Here is a 12,500-nt window from a genome sequence, read left to right as displayed (position 1 = left end):
ATGCCTTATACGCAGTTCGGTGTAAATGGTTTCACTGTATGTGCAACGAAGTAGAATAAGTTTCTAGTGTAACTCATAATAATGATTGTCTTTACTGTTGTTGTTATTGTTGTTGTCTTTGTTATCACTATTATCACTAACACTATCATTTTCATTTATTTTTCTTCGGTACCATCATCATCAAAATAGGAATTCTTATTAGGAATGATATTGGAATGAATGAACCCCGTTATCATCACCATCATTACCATCATCACCATTTTCTCCCTCATCACCATCTTCACCACAATCATCACCATCTTCACCACAATCATCACCATCTTCACCACAGTCATCACCATCTTCATTATCATCACCACCATTTTCTCCCTCGTCATCTTCACCACAGTCATCACCATCTTCATTATCATCACCACCATTTTCTCCCTCATCATCTTCACCACAGTCATCACCATCTTCATTATCATCACCACCATTTTCTCCCTCATCATCTTCACCACAGTCATCACCATCTTCATTATCATCACCACCATTTTCTCCCTCATCACCACCATACTCCAACTCCTCTCCTCTTAGCCAAGTCACGTGGAGGGAAATTAATGAAAGTTTTCAGGAGGAGGTGGAGAAGTTGGGGGGGGGGGAGGCGGGGAGGAGGAGGAAGGGGAGGAAAGCCAAGGAAGGGAAGGAAGGAGGGAGGAGAGAGAAAGGGGAGGAGAGGGAAAAAGAGGGAAGGGAGGAGGGAGGGAAGTTGAGGAGAAGGGAAGGGAGGGAAGATGGAGGAGAGGGAGGAGGGAGGGAAGTTGAGGGGGTAGGAGAGAGAGGGAAGATGGAGGAGGAGGGAAGGAGGAGGAGGGAGAGATGGAGGAGGGGGAGAGGGAGGGAGGAAGGGAGGGAGGGAGGGAGAAGGAGGGAAGTTAAGGGAAAGGAGGAAGGGGAAGGAAGAATGGAGGAGGGAGGAGGAGAGGAAGTTGAGGGGAAGGGAGGGAGGAGGAGAGAGATGGAGGAAGAAAGGGGAGGAGGAGGAGGAGGGAAGTTGAGGGGAGGAGAGAGGAGGGAGGAGGAAAATCGAGGGAGGGGAAGCTAACGGAGCGGAGGAGGAGGAGGCAGGAATAGAGCAAGGAAGAAAGGAGAAAGGGGCAAGGGAGGGAAGAAAAAAGCGAAAGGCCAGGAGAAGGTAAGAAAAGAAGGGGAGGAAAGGAAATAAGAAAGGAAAGGAGGAGGAAGAAGATTAAAAATAAGTAAATAAGAAAGGAAGAAGGGAGAGAAGACAAGAAAAGGAACGAATAAGTGAAGAACAGATGGAGGAAAGAGGGAAGTTAAGGAGGAGAAAAGGCCAGGGGAGGAGATCTCTGGCAATTGAGGGAGGGAGAAGGAAGAGGAGGAGGAGAGGAGGAGGAGGGAGGGAGGGGGAGGAGGAGAAGGGAGAGAGGGAGGGAGGAGGATGGAGAAGGGAAGGGAAGAGAAGAGGGGGAAGGGGGGGGGAGGAGGAGGAGAAGGGAGAGGGAAGAGGGGAGGGAAGAAGGGAGAGGGAGGAGGGGAAGGAGGGAGGAGGAGGAGGAGGAGGAGGGGGAGCAAGAAGAGAAACGTGAAAGACGATCATATATATGCAGGAGGAAGCAGCGTCGCCGAACTCTACAACATTTCGCCAACAATTAATCCCTAACAGGACCTAAGGATAGAGGGGAGTAGGAGGCGGGGGGGGGGGGCCCTTGGGGTCGGCGCTCCCTCAGGATTCAAATGAGGGGATACAGAGGGAGGGGAAGGGGGAGGGAAGGATGGAGAAAAGGGAAGGGAAGAAAGGGAAAGAGGAAGAGATGAGGAGGAGGAAGGGAGAGGGAAAAAAAAGTAGAGAAGAGAAGGAAGATTAGAGAGATGGAGGGAGAAAGAAGAGTAGAGAGAAGGAAAAGGGAGGGGAAGAGAAAGTCAGCGTAGAGAAGGAAAGAAGGAGAAGGACAAAGAAGGAAGAAAAATATTACCGTTATAGTTATAGAGAAACGAAGAGCGCCAACCAAGCTGTGGGAATAGTTTTTCAATATTTTTTTTCCGCCTCCGTCCTTACTAACTCACGAGCCCCCTTTCAAATGACCTGCCCCATGACCTATGACCTCTCCTTTGACCCTCTCTATGGCCTGTCCTATAACGTATGACTTATCCTATAATTCATAACTTTCTCGATGACCCGTCCTATAATCTGTGACCTATGATATGCGATCCAATCTGTGATATATCCTGTGACCTATGCGGCTTTTCCTATGATCTATAAACTCTTTTAATCTTCCTTTGACCCATTATATGATCTGTAATCGTATCTATGATCTTTCCCTATGATCTATGCGCCGTCCAGTGACCTATGACCTATGATCTATGCGCCGTCCAGTGACCTATGACCTACGATCTATGCGCCGTCCAGTGACCTATGACCTATGAATCGCCCCCATGACCTAAGGCCTACCCAGTGACCTGTCTAATTCCATAACCCGAAGGTGGTTCACAGGGGGCGCTACAGGCCGTCAGGAGCCACAGGAGGGTGATCCCCCCAGGGTTACAGGGAGACATCTGGATGACCTCCGATGACCTTCGCCCGGCGGATAAAGAGAGAGAGAAAGATCCCCGAGAGATGGATTCCCCTCCCCTCCCCCTATTAAGCCCCCCTCCCGCCCCCCACGCACCCCCAATAGACCCCTCCTCTTCTTCTCTTCCTTCTTCCTCTTCTCTTCGCCTCCTTGCACCGCTCCTGGACAGATCCTTTTCCTCCTGAAGGTCCTTGAGACGCCTATCCGTGACAGGAGCTTATCTCATCCCAGGATCCCCTTGCGCTCTATCCTTTTTTTTCTCTCTCCTTTTCTTTCTCATCTTCTTTTATCCTTCTTCTACCTCTTTTATAGGTTTTTTCCTTTTCTTTGCTTCCTTATTTTCGTGGCGGAGAGATAGATAGATAGATGATTTTTTGATGTGTCGTTTATTTCCATATTTTCTCTTTTCCGATCTTTCTACCCTTTATTCTTTCTCTCCTTTCCTTCTTTCTTTTCTTCTCCTCGATCCCGCGGGAGCTTAGGAAAGGCAAGATAGACAAACAGATAGATAGATTTTTTTTCAGTGTATGTTTCTCTTTCTTTCTCTTTACCTCCGTCTTTCCCTCCTTTCTTCCTTTTTTTTTCCTTCACTCTGATCTATTAGGAGTGTGAGGGTGATAGACAGGGAAGGAGATAAATGATTTTGCGTCGTATTTTTTCCGTGTTTGTTTTCGTCTCTCTCCTTCTCTCCCTCTCTCCCTTCCAACCTTTCGTTGTGGTCTTTTTCGACATTTCTCGACCTTCCTAGACCTCTATCGACCTTCTTCTCCTTTCCTCGATCTCTCTCGGCTTTCCTAGACCTCTTTCGACCTTCTTCTCCCTTCTGCTACCTCTTTCGTCCCTTTTTCTACCTCTATCGACCATTCTCGACCTCTCTCGTCCTTCCTCGACCTTCTTTCCTTTCCTCGATCACTTTCGACCTTCTTCGTCTTTTCTCTGCCTCTTTCGTCCTTCCTTGACCTTCTTCTCCCTTTCTCGACTTTTCTGCCTCCTTCGAACATCCTCGATATTCCTTGACCTCTTTTGCCCTTCGTTGCCTGTCCTCGACCTTCTTCTCCCTCCCTCGATCTCCATCAACCTTCCTCTACTTCTTTCGCCCTCCCTCGCCTGCCTTCGACCTTTTCCTTCCTTCCTCGCCTGTCTTTGACCTTCTTCTCCCTTCCTCGATCTTGTTCCCCCTCCCTCGATCTCTTTCTCCCTTCTTCGACCTCTTTCGCCCTCCCTCGCCTGCCTTCGACCTCCTTCTCCCTTCCGCGCCCGTCTTCGTCCTCTTTCTCCCTCCCTCTATCTCTATCAAACTTCCTCTACCTCTTTCAGCCTCCCTCGCTTGCCTTCGACCTTTTCCTCCCTTCCTCGACCTTTTCTACCTTCCTCTACCTCTTTCGCCTTCCCTCGCCTGACTTCGACCTTCTCCCTTCCTCGCCTGCCTTCGTTCTCCTTCTCCCTTCCTCGGCCTCATTCTCCCTTCCTCGCCTGCCCTCGCCCGTCTTCGTCCTCTTTCTCCCTTCCTCGTCCTCTTTCTCCCTTCCTCGTCCTCTTTCTCCCTTCCTCGCCCGTCTTCATCCTCTTTGTACCTTTCTCGAACTCTTTCTCCCTCCTTCTCCCTTCCTCGACCTCCTTCTCCCTCCCTCGACCTCTTTCGCCCTTTTTCTCCCTTCCTCGACCTCTTTCGCCCTCTTTCTCCCTTCCTCGCCCGTCTTCATCCTCATTCTCCCTTCCTCGACCTCTTCCGCCCTCCCGATCGACGTCGACGCCCGCGGTCTCGGGAGCGTGGGCGGAAACGCGGAGATTGCGGCCATTTTACGAAGCAAAATTCGAGACCTCAGACGATGACGTTAAGTGGTCCGGTCGGATAAAAGTTTGTGCAGAATTTGAATAAGATAGATGTGCGTTTTGTGTTTTTTTTCTCTCTCTCTCTTTATGGTTTCTTTCTCTCTCTTTCTGTTTTTTTTCTTTCTCTTTTTTTTTTCTTTCCTCGTTCTCTTTCTTTTTTTTCTTTCTTTCTCTCAATGTCTATCTGTCTATCTAGCTTTCTCTCTCTCTTTCTTTCTCTCTCTCTCTCTCTCTCTCTCTCTCTCTCTCTCTCTCTCTCTCTCTCTCCTCTCTCTCTCTCTCTCTCTCTCTCTCTCTCTCTCTCTCTCTCTCTCTCTCTCTCTCTCTCTCTCTCTCTCTCTCTCTCTCTCTCTCTCTCTCTTTCTGTGTCTTTCTCTATCTCTCCTTCTCTCTCTTCCTCCCTCCCACCTCCCCTCTCGCTCTCCTCTCTCTCTTTCACTTTTTCCTTCTAGATATCAGTGAAAAAGACAAACAAACAAAGATACCCACAAACAAACACACCACAAATCCACACAAACAACATCAATAACAACACATACGCAATATCTATCTATTTACTTAATCACCAATCTATGTCTATCTGATATGCTTATATTATCTGATATTTTTTAATTACTTTTTTTCATTGTTCTATCTTTTTCCGCAGAGACGAGGAAGAAATTATTATTATTGCCTGGAGCGTTTTTTCCCTTTTTTTCCCTCTTTTTTTCTTTGTTTTTTCTTCTTTCTTTTTTTCTTTTAGTGTTTTTTTTCTCTTTCTTTTCCATTTTCTTTATTTTCTATAGTTTTTTGTGTTTTTCTTTTCTTTCTTTCTTTCTTCTAATCCCTTTTCTCTTGTTTTTTCTTTTCCTTCTTCGTATTTCTCTTCTTCATCTCATTTTCTCTCTTTCTCCTTCCTCTTTTTTACCTCCCCCTCTCTTCCCCTTCTCACCTCCTCCTTTTCTTCTTCCTCCTCCTTCTCCTCTCTTCCCTTTCTCCCATCCTTTCCTCCTCCTCCTCTCTTCCCCTTTCCCCCTCCTCCTCTTCTTCCCTCCATCCTCCTCCTCCTCCTCCTCTCTTCCCCTTCTCTTCTTCCCTCCTTCTCCCCTCCTCCTCCTCCTCGTCTTCTTCTCTTCCTTAACCACCGAGTCACTTGTAACTGGAGATCTTGACTCAGGATGTGACTCCCATTCAAGTGGGGAAAGATGCAAGGTCATGTACGTGTGTGCGTGTGTGTGTGTGTGTGTGTGTGTGTGTGTGTGTGTGTGTGTGTGTGTGTGTGTGTGTGTGTGTGTGTGTGTGTGTGTGTGTGTGTGTGTGTGTGTGTGTGTGTGTGTGTGTGTGTGTGTGTGTGTGTGTACATATGTATATATGTATGTATGTATGTATGTATGTATGTATGTATGTATGTATGTATGTATGTATGTATGTATGTATGTATGTGTGTGTATGTGTGTGTGTGTGTGTTCATTAGTATAAGTTCCCCATTTTAAGACACCGAACCTACCAGTCTAAAGTTAACAAAAGATTAGAAACAAATTAAATCAACAAACAAGTAAATACACAAAGGTATAAAACAGAAACAAATGAAATAAGCAAACAAGTAAATACTTAAAGGAATAAAACAGAAACAAATGAAATAAGCAAACAAGTAAATACCCAAAAGAATAAAACAGAAACGGACCCAAAATCTATCTACAAGATGAAAAACAACAACAGTAGCATGACTTGAGGAAAACAGAGACACACACACAATCGTTTTCTGACCTTCCATTTCATTTTACTTTTATTTCAACTTTTCTTTCTTTAACTTCTAAGAAAAGAGAGGTGAAAAAATAACACCGAAAAAATCCAAGGAGTCCCATCTGCTTTCTTAGAAACTACTCGACAGCGGAAGATTTTTTTCTGAATAAAATTGGAGACGGATTTCACAGTGCCACCGACGGCTTGGCACTGATGGCTCACTGGGAACAGCATCTTGGCACTACCAGGGGTTCTCTTTAAGTCTATTGGGTGATGGATGGATGGAATCGATAGATGGACAGACAACTAGGCAGGTATTAGCTTTTTAGACATCTTTCAGATAAGTTAGGAATAAAAGAAAGATATTGTTCTCATGTGAGTGAGGGATACACACACACACACACACACACACACACACACACACACGCACGCACGCACGCACACACACACAAATATCATGACACAAATAATTATACCTTACACCTAGGTATAAATGATATTGCCACTCGTGTCAAGGTGATCCAAAGAATCCTTGCATTTACTTATTCAACCTTCCTGAATATGTATAAACGAAGGCTATAACTGATAACAAAAATAATAAATAAAAATGATAGATATCATGTATGGCACATGTCTAAACATCATACATGTCGATACATTCTTGGTTATCATTCAGCCACGTTATTAATACGCGTTTGTATGTATGTATGAGGGCGTGTATAACTTTGGCCGCAACGCGAGTAGGAAAAATATCATAGTATACTAACTGTAACATGTCTGATGGGTGAATAAAACGCACATATGCAGCTGTTTATAACGATGATTCATGTAGTATATATTATATGGCATCGTACGCAAATATCCGTAGATATACTCGTACTGATATAAAGATAATGTACACGTGCAATATATAGGGAAAAAGCTACGATGATGAGTAATACGGTTAAAAGCATTCGTGAGTATTTTTGGTTATCATTCAACCACGTTATTAATACGCGTTTGTATGTATGTATGAGTGAGTGAAGTGAGTGAGTGAATGTGTGAGCGAATAAGGGAGTGAGTGAGTAATTGAGTAAGTGAATGAGTGAATGAGTGAGCGAGTGAGTGAGTGAATGAGTGAGCGAGTGAGTGAATGAATGAATGAGCGAGTGAATGAGTGAACGAGTGATGCAATAAAATTCCAAAAGTTAAAGTAGTAAAATCGAGGAAAACACAAGAAAAAAAACATGAGACTCATATTCAACAATTTTACAGCAGAGAGCGCGGGCGTGTTTCAGCCCACGGATCACTTCTCATTAATACAACCGCGCTTCCTTTTCGCTTTCCAGATGGCGGGGCGGAGGGCGGATGCTGCCGCGGGCGTGGGTGGTGTGGGCGGGCGTGGTGTTCGAGGGAGACACGCCAGGCGGCCGTCCAGCTGGTGCTCCTGTGCGTCGCCTCCTGCTCCTGGACGCTCCTGCTCATCTCCCTCACGCTCACCACCACCGTTAACACAGCGCACAGGTGAGGGCCACAGGGGGTTCGCTCCAGTGAGTGAGTGGGTGAGCGAGTGAGTGAGAGAGTGAGCAAATAAGTTAGTGAGAGAATGAGCGAATAAGGGAGCGAGTGAGCGAAGTGAAGGAGTGAAGGAGTAAGTGAGTGAGTGAGTGAATAAGTGAGTGAGTGAGTGAATAAGTGAGTGAGTGAGTGAGTGAAGGAGTGAGTGAGTGAAGGAGTGAGTGAGTGAAGGAGTGAGTGAGTGAAGGAGTGAGTGAGTGAAGGAGTGAGTGAGTGAAGGAGTGAGTGAGTGAAGGAGTGAGTGAGTGAAGGAGTGAGTGAGTGAAGGAGTGAGTGAGTGAAGGAGTGAGTGAGTGAGTGAGTGAGTGAGTGAACGAGTAAGTGAGAGTGAGTCAGTGAGTGAGACAGTGAGCAAATGAGAGAGTGAGTGAGTGAGTGAAAGAATGAGCGAATAAGGGAGTGAGTGAGCGAGTGAGAGAGTGAGTGAGCGAGTGAGTGAGATTGAGCAAATGAGAGAGTGAGCAAATAGAGAGAGTGAGTGAGAGAATGAGCGAATAAGGGAGTGAGTGAATGAACGAGTGAGTGAATGAAAGACTTTTTATGATTGTGAGTGTTTTGTTCATGTACGAAAGCGGCCTTAATTCATCCTTCGTCGCCCTGACAGTCATCCTCGACCTCACTCCCGCAGGCACAAGGTGGACGTGGTGGCGGACCCCGGGCCGCAGTGGGCGGGCGGGGGCGCGGGGGCGTGCGAGGAGTGCCTCTCCCGCCGGGGGCCGCCCGGGGGCTACTGGCGAGTGTTCGAGCGGCCGCTGCAGCAGGTCGCGGCCGCGCTCGACCGTCTGGACCAGCCGCTCGCGCCGCCTGCCCTGCGGGCGCACCTGCTGGGGACCAGGACTCTCCTGCGGCACCTGGCCTCGGCGCTGCACCTGCCCGTCATGGACGCCGTCAAGGGGGAAGACCCTGAGCAGCCGGAGACGCAGGCGGCGGTGCTGGCGGCGCCGGGGAAGACCAAGGGGCGTCTGGCCTGCCCCGAGTGGTTCATGGGCTCGAGGGTGGGCTACCCTCGCTACACCAGGGGCTTCGCGCCCCTCAACTGCTCGGCCGTGCCCTTCCGGCAGGTGCTGACGGCCGTCCTGTGGGACCTGGACCAGAAGGACCTGATGGCGCTGCAGGTGGAGTTCAGCCGCCTGTACCCGGGGCTCCCGCTGACGCTGGTGACGGAGGGCGCTGCGCAGAGCCAGCCCAACGTGGTGCTGGAGCGCCCGAAGCCCACCGTGGCGGCGGCGCTGTCAAGGGCGCTCTCGCGGGTGACCACGCCCTACGTGCTCCTCGCCCCCCGCCTGGCGCAGCTGAGTGAGCACGCCCGCCTGGAGCGGCTGGTGTGGGTGGCGGAGTGGGCGGCCGTGTGGGCGGCGGGCGGCGCGGGGCGAGGGGCCGACGGGCGGTGGCGGGCGGGCTGCGTGCAGGCCAGAGTCGGCGGAGGCCAGCTGGTCTACACGAGGGGCTACGCGGCCTCCCTGCACGAGTGCCAGCTGTGCCACTCGCTGGAGGGGCCGCTGGTGATGAAGGCGGCGGCGCTGGCGAGCCTCGACTGGCCCCGCGCGACCTCGCCGACGCAGATGCTGATGCCGGAGCTCTTCCTGGCCATCCAGGAGGGCGCGCCCGCGCACAAGCACGCCGCGGCGCTGTGCCCGGACGCCATGTTCCTGCTGAGGTCCCTGGAGCCGCCGTGGGAGGTGACGCCGCAGCCGCGCCACCACGACCGCGAGATGCGGCGCCTGGCGGCCCTGTGGCAGCCGCTGGTCAAGCGCCGCCGCCTCGCCCGCCTGCACCTGCCCTCCGGCCTCACCATCAACTACCCGTGCCACTTCCTGCCGGCGGCGCGACCCGCCCACGCCACGCACCTGTCGCCCACGCCCGTCGACAAGGCCGTCAGCGCAGCGTGGGCGTGCGAGAGCAAGGAGGTCTCAACCATGCTAACGGCTCTCCTGAGGGCGTGTGACAACCTGCAGGTCAAGTGCCACCTGCTGGATCCGGTACTTTCAGGTGAGCCTGACGGGTGGCATGGCTGGGAGGGGAGAGGGAGGGGGGGAGGGGGAGGTAAGTGAAGGTAAACAGCGACCGCTTGGCTCAAAGGCGTCGAGCGATAGCATTCCCCGGGAGCCTCGCCGTCCCGTGGTGCAAGGAGCGGCGACAAGGGCGGCGCTGCTAACACTTCATAAGCACTGGCGAAGGTACACAGAAGCCTGTAGGCGTATTAGCATATTCATGTAAATTCAGACCAGCACAGCGGCGGTCCAGCGCACTCATCGCTGCTCAGATTTCCAGCAACAGCCGCTTATAATGAACCCGGGCTGAGGGGAGCGTGATATTAACGCTCGAAATGACAGACTACCTTTCTGTCTCTTATGTAGAGGGGGGGGGGAGGAGGGAGGGAGGGGAGGAAGGGCGGGGGAAGAGATGGAAAGGGAGGAAAAGCGGGAAAGAGTAATATGTGAATTACTTAAGTGTAACAAAGTAAAAGTGGAAAAATTGCTATGTTAAGATAGAGGAAGTGAAACCATTACTGTGTTGAAGACTAAGGCCCGTACTTTTAAAACCAGGGAACGCCAGGCGCTAACCTCTTGTATTCCAGCTAAATTTAGCGCTTCGGCGACTGAAAAAACGCATGAAACGCATTCTTTAACATGTGCAGTGCGTTATATAACCACATGCAGTAAATATATATTGTTGGCACTTAGCAGGGATTGTTTTATATCATGTTACCTTACCTATATCATATTGCCTTACATTATATTGCCTTTCCTTACTTTACCTAACATAACCTAAGATTAATCATTAACCTCGGGAAAAGACGGTAATAGCCTCACTTCATACAAAGGAGTTAAAAATTAATAATTTTACTATACCTAACCGATACAAAATAGTGAACTGTAGGGCTACAAGGGTTAGGTTAGGTTAGACGCCTCATTATGGGGCGGTGGAGCATGACAGCTATGTTTCTATAGCTCGTAGTAAACATGCCATCATCAAAACACTTATGGTAACATTTGTAAAGGGGGGGGGGATACAGCTGATGACTTGAGCTATCGACTGGAACATCGATAGTCTTGAAAAAAACTACTTGTATTCGTTATTTCATAATTCAATTGCGATTTTCAGAGATTTTAAAGTTACAATGTGATTCCTATGTCATAATATACATAAATAGGTTACTAATTTATAATTTGAAAAAAAAAGGTATTTAATCACGGGAAAGGGAGGGCTCTCGCGACTTTGCTTCTCCAGGCTGTTCCAATACGATCTCACGCCACTTGCACTTGCCATGCTTTTAATATTGCGAAATTCCCGATCAATCGCCAGTATCGAATGCCACCTCTGGCGAAAGGTTTTAAAACTACGGGCCTAAGGGATGGTTTCTTTAGTGTGAGGAGGATTCACTAGACATCAGAGAAAGGAAACCTCAGCAGTAAACAAAAACGTTATTTTTCCGTTTTAAAAGGAGAGGGAGACATACTACTAACAACACATTCACTAATATCATTATTAATCAATAGCAGTATTAATAACTATGATTTTAATGATACTATTGAATCTATGAACATACAAATATTCCAGTTTTATCTCTTTGCTCGTTAACAGGCATGCTGGGCGGGCAGAGTCTGCAGGAGGAAGCCACCAAGGTCCTGAGCCTGGGCGTGGAGGACCCCCAAGCCATACCACAGATGCCACAGAACGCCAACATTTCCCAGTTCCCGGCCAGCTTCGGTGGGTTGCCGCGCCTTGGTTCTTTCAGATGCGTTGCTGCTGAATAATTTATATGCATGAATATGCACGAATTTATGCATACATACATATATGCATGCACGAATACGGTACATGTCTACATCCATACGCTTAGCCTCACATGCACATTAACACATAAACACTCGGATATATATATATATATATATATATATATATATATATATATATATATATATATATATATATATATATATATATATATATATATATATATATATATATATATATATATATATATATATATATATATATATATATATATATATATATATATATATATAGACACACACACACATACACACACACACACATACACACACACACACACACACACACACACACACACACACACACACACACACACACACACACACACACACACACACACGGCCTTCGAGCGATCGGCAGCCTCCCGTTCCCGACGGAGGTCACCTGGGATGACCTCCAATGGCCGCGAAACAAGTCCAAGTTTCGTTTTGAGAATTGAGGGACAGAGGTGGGCGGGCGCTGGGATCTACGAGGACTTCCTCAGGGCCCGTTTGTCACGAGGCAGGAGTGACCTCGCGTGACCTTTCTGTTGCAGAAGACGGGGTGCTGCGCGTGGAGGGACGCTGGTGGGCGGTGACGATGGCGCCCACGACCAGTAGCCAGGACGCCCACTGGACCAGGTTTGTGTGCGTGTGCGTTTAAGTACATGGATTATGTGTGTGTATATGTGTATGTTTATATAAGTATACATATATATACATGAACACCTTAACAGTTATCTGAATGGATTGAGAGTGTAAAGGGAAAATCACAACACTTAATCTGTTACGCCATATTTCTGTTGTCATCATTCATACCTTTACGGCACATCCTTTAATTACTTCTCCCGCAGGATGGAAGTGCTTGAGGGCGTGTGGGCGTGGGCGGCGCTGCCCTCAAGCGAGAAGTGGGCGGCGGAAGGGCGTCGCGAGGGAGCTCCCGACGTCCAGATCTTCGACTCCTCGCGGGCGGACGAGCTGGCGCTGTTCATGTCGCCGCGCTGCGCCCAGGGGAGGGTCTCGGAGCTGTCGCTGCGCT

The 12,500-nt window shown here is 48.7% G+C and overlaps 1 protein-coding gene across 1 annotated transcript in view; it reads left to right on the top strand.

Annotated features, from left to right (window-relative positions):
- Nucleotides 1–7,055: 7,055 nt before the first annotated feature.
- Nucleotides 7,056–12,500, top strand: part of LOC138865211 (uncharacterized) — a 6,679-nt gene continuing 1,234 nt past the window's right edge. The window contains exons 1-6 of the mRNA XM_070134606.1: nt 7,056–7,083; nt 7,457–7,631; nt 8,314–9,674; nt 11,271–11,396; nt 12,019–12,103; nt 12,316–12,500. The exon at nt 12,316–12,500 is cut by the window's right edge and continues 1,234 nt beyond it. Of these exons, the coding sequence (XP_069990707.1) occupies nt 7,056–7,083; nt 7,457–7,631; nt 8,314–9,674; nt 11,271–11,396; nt 12,019–12,103; nt 12,316–12,500 (1,960 nt within the window). The remainder of the gene's footprint in view (nt 7,084–7,456; nt 7,632–8,313; nt 9,675–11,270; nt 11,397–12,018; nt 12,104–12,315) is intronic.

This window comes from Penaeus vannamei, chromosome 20 (genome assembly GCF_042767895.1).
Source record: "Penaeus vannamei isolate JL-2024 chromosome 20, ASM4276789v1, whole genome shotgun sequence".
NCBI lineage: Eukaryota > Metazoa > Arthropoda > Malacostraca > Decapoda > Penaeidae > Penaeus > Penaeus vannamei.
The sequence above is the reverse complement of the archived record's forward strand: the minus strand, read 5'-3'. Positions and strand labels throughout refer to the sequence as shown.